The sequence below is a fragment of the Trichechus manatus genome, unplaced genomic scaffold (genome assembly GCF_000243295.1).
Source record: "Trichechus manatus latirostris isolate Lorelei unplaced genomic scaffold, TriManLat1.0 scaffold00181, whole genome shotgun sequence".
Classification (NCBI taxonomy): domain Eukaryota; kingdom Metazoa; phylum Chordata; class Mammalia; order Sirenia; family Trichechidae; genus Trichechus; species Trichechus manatus.
The window spans coordinates 4,780,980-4,795,760 of NW_004444117.1; the positions used below are offsets into that span (position 1 = coordinate 4,780,980).

At 44.9% G+C, this 14,781-nt stretch overlaps 1 protein-coding gene across 1 annotated transcript in view; it reads left to right on the top strand.

Annotated features, from left to right (window-relative positions):
- The window catches only part of BTNL9 (butyrophilin like 9), a 109,951-nt gene extending 99,579 nt beyond the window's left edge, over positions 1-10,372 (top strand). Inside the window, 7 exon segments of the mRNA XM_012558689.1 lie at positions 3,883-4,011; positions 4,196-4,228; positions 4,533-4,567; positions 4,626-4,632; positions 6,575-6,601; positions 8,890-8,916; positions 9,747-10,372. Coding sequence (XP_012414143.1) covers positions 3,883-4,011; positions 4,196-4,228; positions 4,533-4,567; positions 4,626-4,632; positions 6,575-6,601; positions 8,890-8,916; positions 9,747-10,372 — 884 coding nt within the window.
- The last annotated feature ends 4,409 nt before the right edge of the window (positions 10,373-14,781 follow it).

Here is a 14,781-nt window from a genome sequence, read left to right on the forward strand (position 1 = left end):
AAGCATACCATGCAGGATGGAAGAGGGAGATTGTGATGTGTAGAGCTAAGATGGGTATGGGAAAGAGGAGAGAGGAACAGGGGTCAAAAACATACAAACAAACAAAAAAGAGTGCTAGGGGAGCTTGCCATTGGAGTGGAGAGATGAGAGACTATGAAATGGAGAAAAACAAAAAGAGGAAGAAGAAGTAAAAAAAGAAAAGACAAGAAAATAATGAATAAATAAAAATTAGAAAGAAAAAAGAAAAGAAAAGATCCCAGGGATCCTACAGGTGTGACTACAAGGTCTGGGGAAGTTGTTCCCAGGTGTCGAAATGCAGCCTGGCTAGAAGACGTAGAGGTATTCAGTGCCAGGTATTCAGGGGACAGGAAGAGAAGGAAGGTATAGAGAGATGAGAAACTGAGTAATGAAGAAAGTCAAAAAGGGAAAAGAAAACAAAACAAATTAAAAAAAAAAAGAACAAGAACCCCCCCAAAAAAACAGAAAAAAAAAAAAACATATAAAAAGAAATGCTCTCAGGGATCCCTCTGTGCATCTGCGCAAGCTGAGGGGTAGGTCCCAAGCCGTGCAGTACTGCCCGGCTAGAACGGGCTCCCAATTTGAGAAAAGAAAAAGAAAACAAACAAACAAGTCAAAACAAACAAACAAAAAGCCCCGGGATCCTACCAGTGTGGCAGCATGGACCAGGAAGCAGTTTCACACTCAACCAGAGCTCCACAGACCCTCAGGAAGAAGCAAAGATGGTGCACAGAGCCAGGTATTTGAGCAAAAGGAGGGGGAGGTGGTGAGAGGTAAGGAAGAAATCTAAAGAAGTGGAAAAAAAGCAACACCAGCAGCAACAAATGGCACTCAGGGAGTCGGCCAGTGCGGGCGGGTGGAATCCAAGCAGCCGGTGCTTCCTGGCCAAGAAACTGGCCGCAGGAAGCAGAGGAGGCCAAGTGGGGGTGAAGAAGTGTGGGGGGTGGGAAAGCGTATATCTCTGGTTACCAGTTGTTCTGTCTCCTGTTGGAAGCTCCATGAAGCTGCTTTCTCATACCCCCTGTTCACTGGTCTCTGATAGGAGTCCAAGATGGCGGATCCGTGCTGCTTTAGCTGATAGGGGACCTCTACATGTATGTCTCTTCGCTCTCTGTTCTCTGTCAGTTTCTTATTCCATTTGGTGCTTGGCTGAGTTCTTTATCTCTTCATTTGATGTTTAGGGTTTCAGGATTGCTGTTTTCTCTATTTGGCTTAGTTTTTCAGATCTTTGCTGTGGAGGGAAGGTGTAGTGTTTTTGCCTAGAGCACCATGTTGCCGGAAGTCATTCTAATTGTTTTAAGTCTTGAGGGCAAACCCAACCTGTGAGTCATTTTTCACATCGGTCCAAATCAATGGTTACAATATTATGATAAAAAGAAACCTCACCCTTTTATACAGTCAGGAAGATATAATCTATTACACTATCTCTATGACAAGCAGGTAGCTACAACTTGGAGCCAGGGGCCCAAGTTAAAGTCCCATGAGACAGGAAGGGCACTATCTTTCTTGATGTTTACATTTCAAAGAGATGGCTCTGAGGTCTTGAAGAAAACATTCCTGGGTTGTAAAACTGGACAAGAGGCTTAAAAAGATTTACATCCACTTCAAAGGGAAAGAGAAAAATTTACAAGGACAAGTTTTCTAAAGGAAATGCTGTAAGAAAAGGCAGAGGAGTCTCTTTCCCTTTTGCACCAGGGAACATTCAATTTCTTTTCTTTTTAGGTTTGTATTTATCCTAACAGAAGATGTGTTGGACAAGCAGCAAGAAGGTCAAAGAGGCAGGAGCAAAGGGCCAAGGTGGAGGGTGATGATGATGAGCTCAGGGAGGCAATGGAGCCTGGAGCCCTTATTCTTAACCCCTAGGCCAGTGCTGGAAACCCTGGCAGTGTAATGGCTAAGAGCTATGGCTGCTAACCAAAAGGTCAGCAGTTCAAATCCACCAGGTGCTCCTTGGAAATCCTATGGGGCAGTTCTACCCTGTCCTATAGGGTCGCTATAAGTCGGAATTGACTTGATAGCAATGGGCATGGGCAGGCCAGTGTTTGGCAAACCATCTGTGGCAAAGGACCAATCAATCTATTGTGGTTCAATACTTTCGTGCAATACAGTAAAAATGCATTATTTTAAAAAATGAAAATAAAAAACCAAAGATCACTGAGATAAAAACCCCATTTTTAATAATTGGATTCAACAGACAAAAAATTGCTCTATCAGATTGCCACAAGAGCTTCTATAGGCTTGCTCTCCATTTTTGTACGTATCTCTTCATTATCTGCTCTGCTTGGCCACATCCTGCCTGAGGGCAGAACCTCCATAGGGAGCCTGGAGATGGAGGAGGGCAACTGTGGTCACTACACCTGTGGCTGTGTTATCAGTTTTTCCAAAGGTGTGGTGAGAAGAGAGGTAGAAGCCAAGTGTTTGCAACAAAGTGCGGTGACTAGTGGATTCCATAGTGCTGGTACCCGTTGCCATGAGTGGTTTCTGACTCATAGCGACCCTGTAGGACAGAGTAGAACTGCCTCATAGGGTTTCCAAGGAGCAGCTCGTGGATTCAAACTGCCAACCTTTTAGTTAGCAGCAGAGCTCTTAAGCACTGTCTTCGTCATCTAGTGCTGCTCTAACAGAAATACTACAAGTGGATGGTTTTAACAAAGAGAAATTTATTCTCTCACAGTTCAGTAGGCTAGAAGTCCAAATTCAAGGCATCAGCTCCAGGGGAGGGCTTTGTCTTCTCTGTCGGCTCTGGAGAAAGGTCCTTGTGATGCATCAGTCTTCCCTTGGTCTGGGAGCTTCTCTGCACAGGAACCTCAAGTCCAAATGATGCACTCTGCTCCCAGCACAGTTTTCTTGGTGGTATGAGGTTCCCCACTCTCTGCTTGCTTCCTGCAGGCCACACCCCAGGGAAACTTCCTTTACTTTGGATCAGGGATGTGACCTGGGTAAGGGTGGTGTTACAATCCCCCCCTAATCCTCTTTAACGTAAAATTACAATCACAAAATAGAGGACAACCACACAAGACTGGGAATCATGGCCTAGCCAAACCGAAACACACAGTTTTGGGGAGACACAATTCAATCCATGACAACCACTGTACCCAACAGTGCTGGTAGACAGCAGGAATTCACTAGGCTTCAAACATAAACACCTTGGATTCTAGTATCCTTCATGTGTAGGACAAGAGTGGGCAGAAATAGATGGAGGTCAGGGGCTGTGGCCACAGAAGTTCTAAGCTGGGGCAAGTGAGTGGGGCCCACCAGTTTGTCGCCTTTCACATCCTTTGCTTTGCAGCACTTTGCTCCTCTGTTAAGCAAGTTCAAGTCTGTCCCTATTCCACATTATGCTACCTGGAGAGCACGTGGAGCAGCCGCTCTGATGCCCTTTTTACAGATTGCTATGATGAGGCCCAGGTTTAACAGACCAAACGAAATCCGCTTGGAATGTTTTCCAGCAGGCGGATTAATCAGTAAGCAAGGTACACGTGGGCTTAATTGTGTTTCCTTACTAATCTGTATTGCACAATTTCACATGGGCTTTGTTGGGGTAAAAACAGGTGAAACTGTGCACTACGGATTAGTTAGTAAGCACGAGTAAGCTCAGGCACACCTTGCTTATAGGGTAAGCCATCCCTGGTTCCAGGATAGCCTTGTCACTTAGTGCTGACCAAACCAAACCCGTTGCCATCGAGTGGATGACAACTCATAGCAAACCTATAGGACAAAGCAGAAGTGCCCCACAGGGTTTCCATGGAGCAGGTGGTGGATTCGAACTGCTAACATTTTGGTTAGCAGCCATAGCTCTTAACCACTGTGACTTAGTGCTGAGTGGTGTCTAAATCGAGACAACTCCCTTGGGATGTTTTCCAGACGTTTTTTTACCCAGAACCTCCTCCTGGAAGGGAGCTTTCCTTGGGACTCTGGCAGGACTGTCGCTGCTCATGGCTCTCCTCATGATACTGGCGTTGTACTTCTTTCAAAAGCAACGGAGAAACCAAGGTAGGAGGGAGGCCAGGGGATTGCCCTCCTAATACTGGGTTTGCTGAGGAGGGGCTTCGTGGCAGAAACTGGACCCCGGTGTAGCTTATGGAGGCGCCATCCTGCCTGGAGGGGGGGCTGGAAGGCAGGTGGAAACAGACAGGGGAGGGCGCATCCTCACCTTTTCTCCCCTTCTTCCTTTCAGAGAAGCTAAAGAAGCTGGCAGAGAAGGAAAAAGGTAACAGGGGAAGAGGCACGCCTTTCCCCCACATCCCTGACTACCCAAGGGGCGGGTGCTGGGTCAACAAGGCAGCACCTCAGGCCCAGGAAGACCTAGGAGCAGGGCAGAGAGTGGGTGAGACAGAAAAGTTTCGCCCTTTCCCTTCCCGCACCTCGGAGCCCTCTCTTCCCGGGTCCAGCGAACGCACGAAGGCTGGATGGAGTCTGTGCACTTTGAGGAAGTGAGGTCTCAGTGTTCATCAGTCTGTCCTATCTGATTCATTTCCCCACCTGAGAGATTTTTCTCTTCATTTCTCTTCCAGAGAAACTCACAGCAGAGCTGGGTAAGTTCTGGGTGGCCACACCCACAGTGCTGGCTGCAGGCGGTGTACAGCATGCACGCGTGGTGGTGGGAGGAGTTAAGTGGTTTTAGGCTTCGCTTTGGAGAGAGATGCACCCAAGGATCTAATCCTAAATCCATCCTCCTTCCCCTCCCACCTCTCCATTCCCGAACCAGTGAAAGGACAGTCTGCTTACCCACGCGCAGCTGCCAAAGAGGTCTAACTTGAGATACTCTAGACAGATCCTAAGGAGCCCTGGGGCGCAATGACTAAGCGCAGATCTGTTAACTGAAAAGTCAGTGGTTCAAGGGAGAAAAGACATGGTGATCTGCTCCCCGTTGCCTTTTCCGACTCCTGGCAACCCTATAGGACAGAGTAGAACTGCCCTCGTAGGGTTCCAAGGCTGTAATCTTTACAGAAGCAGATTGCCACATCTTTCTCCTGCCAAGTGGCTCATGGAACCACCAACCTTTTGGTTAGCAGCCAAGCTCTTCGCCATTGAGCCACCAGGGCTCCTTCCAGTAAAGATTACAGCCTAGGAAACCCTGTGGGGCATTTCTACTCTGTCCTGTAGGGTCACTATGAGTCAGAATCAAGCCAACAGCACATAACAGACAGATCCTGCAAGTAGTCCCCATCAAATTATCTAACTCAGTTAAAATTCCACCATTAAACGTTTACTCCCTCTGGTTCAGCTTCATAGGATGTCTTTCTCTTTTTAATGAAAAGGCCACTGGGAAGGGTGGTACATTTAATTTGCACCGAAGTAGGACTAATTTATCAGATTCACTTTTCTCCCCAGGGGAACTCAACAACTCTCTACTATGGGGTGTGGGAGTTTATACATACAAGGGGAGAGGTGGAGAGTGTGAGCCTAAATGAAGGGGGGATAGAGAAGAAGGCCATGATGAATGAGGGAAAGACCTCAAAAGAACCACCTGGCCTGCCCCAGCAATGCTACAGACAAAACTGTGAGGTTAGGGAAGCTAGTCCTGTGTGGGATGGGGTGGGGCGGGGGGGCAGGGAAGAGAGCTGTAATAACTCCTTGGAGTCCCTGGGTGGTGCAAATGGTTAAGTATTGGACCACTAACCACCTAGGTCTGGTGATCTGCTTCCAAAAGGTCACAGCCTTGAAAACTCTGTGGAATGCAGTTCTACTCTGCACACTGAGGTGGTAATGAGTCAGAATCAACTTGACAGCAACGGCAAGTCACTAACACCATAGTCTGAATTACTGTATAATGTTGCCTTTCCCAGAAGCATTTACTTTTAAAAGAGGACATAGGGTGGAGATACCAGAGGATTGCGTTTCCAGTGGCAAAATGTCAGAGTCCTTGGCATCTGGGCAGGGAAAATAATTGAGTGAGATTTCCTTCTAGTACTTTAAATATAGTACCTAGTAAGTGGCCCTGAGGCTCACAAAGGCTGTGTGCATTACCTCTGAAATTATTCAGGACCTCCTCCTGAGAAAAAGTTTGTAATTCCAAGGGCAAAGGAGTGTAACCTCTTCAAACTAGACCCGAGCTGTGAAAAGATGCCCCTCCGTACCAAGATCTATTTTCCCTTCTGGGCCTGTGCAGATTTCTGCCTTTGAGCAAACAATAGGACAAGGCATCAGAATCCTGAAGATGGGCCTCCTTTATCAGGGTGATGCGGATGTGAGGATGGGATTGCGGTTAGCAGTGGTTTAAGACTAAGCAACCTCTTCCCAGTGGCGTGACTGCCTTGGGGAGGTGGTTCCACTTGTTTGAAGGCTGATGCTTTCTTCTTGCGTTCTGCTTGCAGGGAAGCTTCAAACAGACCCCCTTAGACTCATTTCTTCTTGTCCACCTTTTGCTTTTTATTCATGTATCTTCTTCTCACCTCCGAACCAAGTAGGATGCCCAGGTTGGCACCCTGCTGGCTGTGTGGATGACAGGAAAAGAAAGGGGAGAGGAAAATGGGTGGGTGCAAAAGACGAAGTGTGAGCAGGGAACCTATGGGTTCCTGATGTTCTAATCCATGTTTTTCCTTGGCTGATGCAGACTGGAGAAGGGCAGAAGGCCAGGCTGGTGAGTGAAGCACCTTTTCCCTCCCACTATCCCACATTTAAAGCCCAGTCAGACTTGCTCTGATTAACCACATTTCATTCTAATTTCATTCCACAGCCTTCCACACAGCATGCATTAATCTATGTCACTTGGTAAAGGTTATTCTCGAGTTTTATTTTTATATTGTTCTGAGGTCTGAGCAAACTGTAAATCCTTGGTTCAAATCCTGGACGTACATCAGAATCATTGAGACTCCTGGTGTCCACCTGGGCCTGGGATGGGCATGTTCCCATATATGTAAATACTTCTTCCCCATACCTACCTCTATTCCCCCCATAAAGCAGTCTACTGTGTATCTTTATTTTGTATATATTCTTACAAATGTGAATTTCTATTTTGTGCACATGCATTTTAGTTTATGTAAATGATATTTACAATCTCATGCTGTTTCTTACTTTTTTTACTCATCACTCTGCCTACATGTGCATCTGGTCGGTTTCTCCCTCTTGCTGTGGACCCCTCCATTTTAGCCATCCCTGCCCTTCCAGAGCAGACATCCAGAGTGCCTCTAACATCACAGCACCACAAACAATGCTGAATGAATAGCCTTAAACCTGTTGCCTGCCCTGTGTGGAGAGTCTCTGGGCTATCCACCCAGGAGGGGCATTGCTGGCCTGTGGGGGATACACCCACTAGGTGGGAGAGAGTGGGACCCAGAAGGCAGTGCCATCCATCCTCCCACCAGCGGTGCGTAGAAGCCCATATGGCTGCATCTTATATAAGCCAGCTTTCTAAGTCTGCCAGTTCACTGGGGATAAGCAATTGTTCATTGTTTAGTTTGCATTCCTCTGTGACTTGGAATTGACTCAATAGCTACGGGTTTGGTTTGGAACACTAAGAAGTTTGAGCATCTCTTTATATGCTCATTGGCTTCTGGCACTTCCTCTTCAGAAAATTGCCAGTTAATATTCTTTGCCCATTTTTCTATTGGGATTGCTGTCTTTTTCTTGTTGACTAACAGGAGTTCCTTATATATATTGCAGACACTCTCCTTTGTTGGCATTAAACATTGCAAATTCCTTCTGTTGCCTGCCTACTAGCTTTGTCCATGGTGCTCTGTATTGAAAAGAAATCATTCTGGTTAAATAAAATTTATCAATTTTTTTTACCTTATATAGCTTGTGTTTTTAAAATTTTGTTTAAAAGACCTTCCACACACTTTGGTCACAAAGATATCCCCCTACACTTTCTTCTATTTGTATGTATGATGCATAGGTCTTTAATCCATCTAGAATGCTCTGTTTTATGTATTGTTAGGTGAGAATCCAGTTACTTTTTCACCAGATAGTGAGTCGGCTTGCCCAGTGCCATCCATGATTTCTCCAGTGATGTGGGGTATCTATCACCATTAGTGCATATTTGGTTCTCATATATAGATGGGTCTGTCCATTGGCCCACTTATTATCTCATGGTTATACTGCTTGGCTTTTATAATACCTGGAAGTACAATTTATCTTTCCCCATTTCCTCTTCCTTTTTAAAGTTAATGGACTTTTTTTAAAAATAAATTTTAAGGAGGATAAATTTATGAAATTCTTTTTTAAAAAAATCCAAAAGGAGTTTTGCATGGAATTTCTTTGAATTTATAGATAAATTTGGGGAGAATCAACATCTTTATAGAATTGAATTATTCTATGCAAACACTTTTTTTTTTTTTTTTTAAGTTCTTCTGGTTATTCTGATGCAAAACCAGGGTTGAAAAAGTCTACTGTAAATTTATGGAGCTCTGAAAATGTCTTCTATTGCTTTTGCTATTCTGTGACTTGCTTGGTGATGTCTCAGTTGCAAAACAAAACAAGAAAAAACACAAATCCACTCACAACGGCTTATGTTAAAAAGGAGGCACATTGAGAGAAGACATGGTCTTTAGAGGACATCTTAGAACAGGAGCCATGGTCAGCTGAGCTTCCTCGGGACTGAGCGAGGCAGGTCAGAGACTGAGACCTTCTTTCCATCCTTCAGAGCATCTAGGCTACTTATATTGGTTTTCTTTGCCCATAAGCTCCATCTGCTTTTCCTGACACAACTTCAGCCTGCACGCAGCCTTGGCATAACCTGTTACTGACCCTAGCTCCCTATCCAATCCCAAATTCCCAGGAAAACGATGTGATGGATCCACAACAGTGTGGCTCCAAACCAGTTGTCATGGTGGGAATGGGGTTATTCAGTTTGTGGATGTCCTTATGAATCTTGAATCTCTCCTCCGTCTGGTTCCAGAGTTATTGACTCAGATCTCTGTTTGGTTTCAGAATGGACAGCAGCCCAAAGATATGCAGGTAATTGAGCGGAGAAACTGTGCTTTGTGACTCAGGTTGGTTGGATCTTAAAAGGGAGGTGGAGAGGAAAGATCTGAGATTAGAAAAAGAGTCTGTCCGGGAGCCAAGCACACGGGCCTGCTCACACAGACACTCAGGCACACTTACACACATGCAACATGACACACTTGCACACCAACATGTGCACACCTACACATGTGCATACACACAGCCTTCTTGGTTTCACTAGGTTTGTTTCTATCTGGCAGGAAGGGTACTTCTTGGGCCTGTTTGCAGGAGAGAATAGTCTATAACGAACTTCTCAGATCATCCAGTCCGATTTCTTCATCTGACAGAAGGGACCCTCGGGTTCCCTGTTCATTAAATGGGTGTGTGTTGGGGCAGAGGTGTTGGAGTGCAGAGCACTGAACTAAATAAGCTCACAGGTCCCCTTCAGTTTTAAAATCCTAAAATTTCTGTAAAATCGAGGCCCTGAGCCTGCTGATGATCTCAAGACCACAGAGGCTGATGGGACCGAGCTGGGAATAGAACCAGCCTCAAGCTCCTTCCCCTTGGCTCCAGGGGGAAGCACCTGTCTCCATCCTCACAAACCAACCCGTTATCTCTGCCCTCCGGGGCACCCGGTACGGAGTTTAGAAACTTTCCTATTTCAGGAAGAAACAGGAGCCCTCTTGTCACTTTGAACGCTTGGGAATGGCTCACACACCACTTCGGGGAGGGTGACCCCACTGATTGCTCCACTAGGAGAAAACAGAGGTTTGCCTGTCGGGGGCAGGGGACAGGCCAGGGCCAGAAGGCCTCAGTGGCACTAACCCTATGCCTCTGCGCAGTGGACGTGACCCTGGATCCAGCCTCGGCGCACCCCAGCCTGGTGGTCTCCGAGGATGGCAAGAGCGTGTCCTCCCGCGAGGTGGCGCTGGGCCCGGCCGCGGGTGACCCGCAGCGGTTTGCTGAGCAGACGTGCGTGCTGAGCTGCGAGCGCTTCTCCACGGGCCGACACTACTGGGAGGTGCACGTGGGCCGCCGAAGCCGCTGGTTCCTCGGCGCGTGCCTGGCAACGGTGCCCCGCGCGGAGCCGGCGCGCCTGAGCCCAGCCTCCGGCTACTGGGTGATGGGGCTGTGGAACGGCTGCGAGTACTTCGTGTTAGACCCGCACCGCGTCGCGCTCACTCTGCGCTTGCCCCCGCGGCGCGTGGGCGTCTTCCTGGACTTCGAGGCGGGAAAGTTGTCCTTCTTCAACGTGTCCGACGGCTCCCACATCTTCACCTTCACCGACACCTTCTCAGGGCCGCTCTGCGCGTATTTCAGGCCCAGAGCCCACGATGGCGGCGAACACCCGGATCCCCTGACCATCTGCCCGTTGCCCGTTAGAGGGACATGCATCGTTGAAGAGGACGTCAGTGACACCTGGATACAGCCTTATGAGCCCTCGGACCCCGCCCTGGGCCTGTGGTGAGGCGCCCTGGGTCCTCGGCAGCTTCCTGAATCCTCAGCCCAGGCGTTGCCCTCCCTCTTCTAGAGTGAACAAATGAGCCAACCGGAGGAGCTTCCTCGCCAAAACAGCCACGGCTAAAGCCTCAGCACAGGAGACAGGAAAAAGAAGAGAGGGACCTTTGTCTATGCATAGGTATGTGATTTTCTTTAAGGAAAAGAGACAGGCAATTCCAAAGTTCGTTTGCGTTGTAGGTTGGAGCAAATGAGTAGATATAATGTTGCCGGGAGCCAGGGCACTCATTGTGGAGATGGGAAAGAAATGGGTAAATGAAAAATATATATACATATATAAATATATATACATATATATATATAGAAAAAAGAGATAAAGGAAAATGTTAACACTTGAAGAATCTAGGTGAATAGTTTATAGATGTTCATTGTACTACTCATTCAACTTTTGTGTAGGTTTGAACTTTTTCCAAAAGAGTTGGGGTGTCGGGGGAAGGATACACCAAAAAGTTGTGATTATCTGTGGATGGGAAAATGATTGGTGACTGTTACTTTTTTATTTCTTCTCTATATCTGTTAAAATGCATCAGTTCTGTGATAACGAAAAAAATCTGATTTTTAAAAATGCCATGTTTCCAAAATAACTCATTTAAAAGGAATAATAATAAAACCACTTGTATAATCTTCCCTCATGTTGTTTTAGAGTAAAAGAATATGGCTTGCTTCACTGTCCCCTTAATTGAGGCTAAGCTTTCCTTGCCCAGCTTGGCAAGGGAGGGGTGGCAGGGGAGAGGAGACTAATCTGGGACTGAGCTTTCTAACTGGCCTTTTCCCCCTCACCTTTTTTCTTTTCTCCTTTATCAGGACTGAGCTTTCCATGGGGTGCACCCAGCACTGGGGACTGGAGTGGGATGGGGAGGGGCTGGCACAATAGGGGCTGAGCTTTTTGGTTCATGGGCCCAGGAGTTTGGTTACACGCAGGAGGGATTGAAAAGATAAGAAAATTCATTAAGAATGGTGAGACATTTCTCCATGTCAAAAAAGGTAAATCCAGAAAATCTGGAAAGGGGGAAGAAGAGAATGATAAAATAACCCTGTGGGAGTGGACTGGAATTAGAGATGTCAATGTAAATATGTGGTTTTTTACTATGTAAAGATAAACAGTATACACACACATTTATATTGACTCACATGTATATATAAAATATATAGATGACAACAGTGACACACACACACAAAAAAGGAGTAGCTGCTGAGGCTGCTTATGTACAACCAAACACCTCATGGCATTTGGTTCCTTGGTTTGGAGGTTTAGAGTCATGGTTTCATAGGACACCCCAGTTAATTGGCCTAATAACGTGTTTAGTGCTTCTGTTCTACTTCCTAGTTTGTTTTGTAGTGCCTGGGGTCTTAAAAGCTTGCAAGTGGCCATCTAAGGCACAGTAATTGGCCTCTGTTCACCTGGAGCAACAGAGGAGGGAGAGTCAGGAATAGGAGGAGGATATAGAATGTGTAGCTAATTGCCTCCATGAACAACTGCTTCCTTTGCCATGAGACCAGAAGAACTGGAATGTGCCCAGCTACCATTACTGAACATTTTGATCAAAGAATCCTGATCAAAAGGGGGAAAATGCAGAACAGAACTTCAAATTCTTATGGACTCCAGACTTCCTGGAGCCATAGTGAATTCCTGACACTATTGCCCTGAGATAATCTTCAAACCTTAAAACAAAAATATCCCAGTATCCACTGAAGTCTTCTTAAACCCAAACTGTAGTTTAGCTTAACTAGTAAAAAATACCTGCCTTGAGTATTATGCTTTTTAAAGAACTGTCTGTCTATACAGGATCAAACTGACAATAGCAACTTGAAAGATTAGATAGGAACCTTGGGGGAAGTGAGCTGATATTAATGTGGGAGGAACAACTCAGAAAAAGAGGGTAAGAATGGTTGCACAACTTGAAGAATGTAATCACTGTCACTAAATTGTACATGTAGAAGCTGTTGAATTTGTGTATGTTCTGCTGTGTATATTCTCAACAACAACAAAATAAATAAAATTATTAAAAATAAAATACATAGGTGTGTGTGTGTGTGCATACATATAGTTGCTAGTTCTGTCTGCTTTGAGAACCTAGAAGCAACAAGACTCCAGTACCAATTAATGCACCTAGCACCAAGAACTTGGTTTTTAGTGATATTTCCACTAAAAGAAACCAAAGTTTCTTGGGGAAATGGTTAACTCCAGGGCTGGGACAGAGAAAATACAAGATGAGTCTGACAAATCTTATACCAGAAAGTAAGGAAATGCTCAAAGAATTGTGGGGAGATGACCGCCCCACCAAAAAAACCAAACCTGTTGTCATTGAGTCAATTCTGACTCATAGTGACCCTATAGAGTAGAACTGCCCCATAGAGTTTCTAAGGAGTGCCTGGTGGATTCGAACTGCCGACATTTTGGTTAGCAGCCGTAGTTCTTAACCACTACGCCACCACAAATGGACAAAAAAAAAAAAGTCACTGTGAAGGGACTCCCATTGCCAAATCTGGGACAATTTGAACATCAGGTAGTTAATGATAACTACAGATCGTAAGCCTTTGAGTAAAACAGGAATCCATGAGTATGTACATCCATAATGATATATATACATGAATTAATGAATGTGGGAAAAGAGGAAGGTCTATCCTACAATAGAAGTTTCAAAGTACAGTATCTCCCCATAAAATACTTATTAGTTGCTTATTGAATTATAAGTATAAAATACTTATCAATCAGCTTTACAGTGGGGGAGCCTGGCAGACACCATCTTAATCAAGTGACAAAAGTTAACATCACTAGATAAGAAAAAAATTTACACCATGTGCCTACTGATAGGATTGCAATGAAAAGAACACAACGGCATCACTTTTGAGGTATTCCTACCAAAACGGGGAAATCATGAGGAAACATCAGACAAACTGGTTGGTACCCTTAAAAAATGTCAAGGTTATGAAAGACTAAGGAACTGTTTTAGATTGGAGACTAGAAAGACATGAAGCAGCCCTGGTGGTGCAGTGGTTAAAGCACTTGGCTGCTAACCAAGAGGTCAGCAGTTACAACCCACCAGCTGCTCCTCAGAAGAAAGGTATGGCAGTCTGCTTCTGTAAAGGTTACAGCCTTGGAAACCCTATGAGGTAGTTCCACCCTATCCTATAGGGTGGCATCACTATGAGTCAGAATGACTTAACAGCAGTGGGTTTTAAAGAGACATGACAACTAAATGGAATGGGTGATCCCAGATGGAACGCTGAAACTATAAAAGACATAACTGGGAGAAAAATAGACATTTGAAAGAAAACCGTGGTTTAGATGGCAATATTGGATAAATGGTTAATTTTCTTATTTTTATATAGGAAAATATCCTTGTTTTAAGAAAATACACACTGAAGTATTCAGGGTAATAGGACATGATGTTCGCATCTTATTCTCAAATGATTCATTACAAAATATAGTAATATATAGAGAACAGTAAGGAAAATGCAGTGGTGTCCGGTATGTTTAATGACTGACTGGGGAAAAAAAATCTGTAGCATTTGTTGATTTCCATGGTGTAAATACTCCCACTATGGCTTATTTCCAGTTGTCAGCATGATATCACTGAACATGGAGTTGGGAAGAGATGCACACAATCAGCTCTTAGGAGACATCAGCTCCAGCTCACCACTGGCTTCCTGCAATTCCACATAGAGCATTTGGCCCTTATTGCAATCTGTTTTCCTAATAAATAAGTGCACTTCTGAGCTTAAGAAAATATGCTCAGCCACCTGTTAGGATAAAGCCTCATTAACAAGCCATTTATGATATTCAGAAAAAGAAGTTTTATATTCTAGAATCATTTGCATTAGTAAGCGTTTTAGGTCGTTCTCATAAATGTTTTTTGGTAACACTAAGAATATGTTTCTTGACCTTATACAACCATTTTTTTTGTGTTAAACAAGAAAGCAAAAATATAGCTGATACAAAAGGCAATATTAATTTTTTTTAAAAAAAATAACCAGTGGCTTCATCTGCCCATTTTAAATAATGGGGATGCTTAGCCTTAAAGCTATTAAGAGGCCTTATAAATTCAGCTGTATATTTTGTGAACCATAAAGGCCGTGCTGGAGGCTGCCAGGAGGCCAGAACATTCAGAGTAGAAACCCAAGTCTCCTTTCAGCAAGTGCCCATGACCCCCTGGCAAGTTTCTAAGAATATAGCATGATATATTTAGTCCTCTCCATTACTCGTATTTTCAAAGGTCGGCACTTCAAATCCCCCAGCTGCTCTTTGGAAACACTATGGGGCAGTTCTACTCTGTCCTACAGGGTCGCTATGAGTCTGAATCGACTCAGTGGCAACAGGTTATCATCCCTCAAAAGGGGGAAAGGGTGAACACAGCA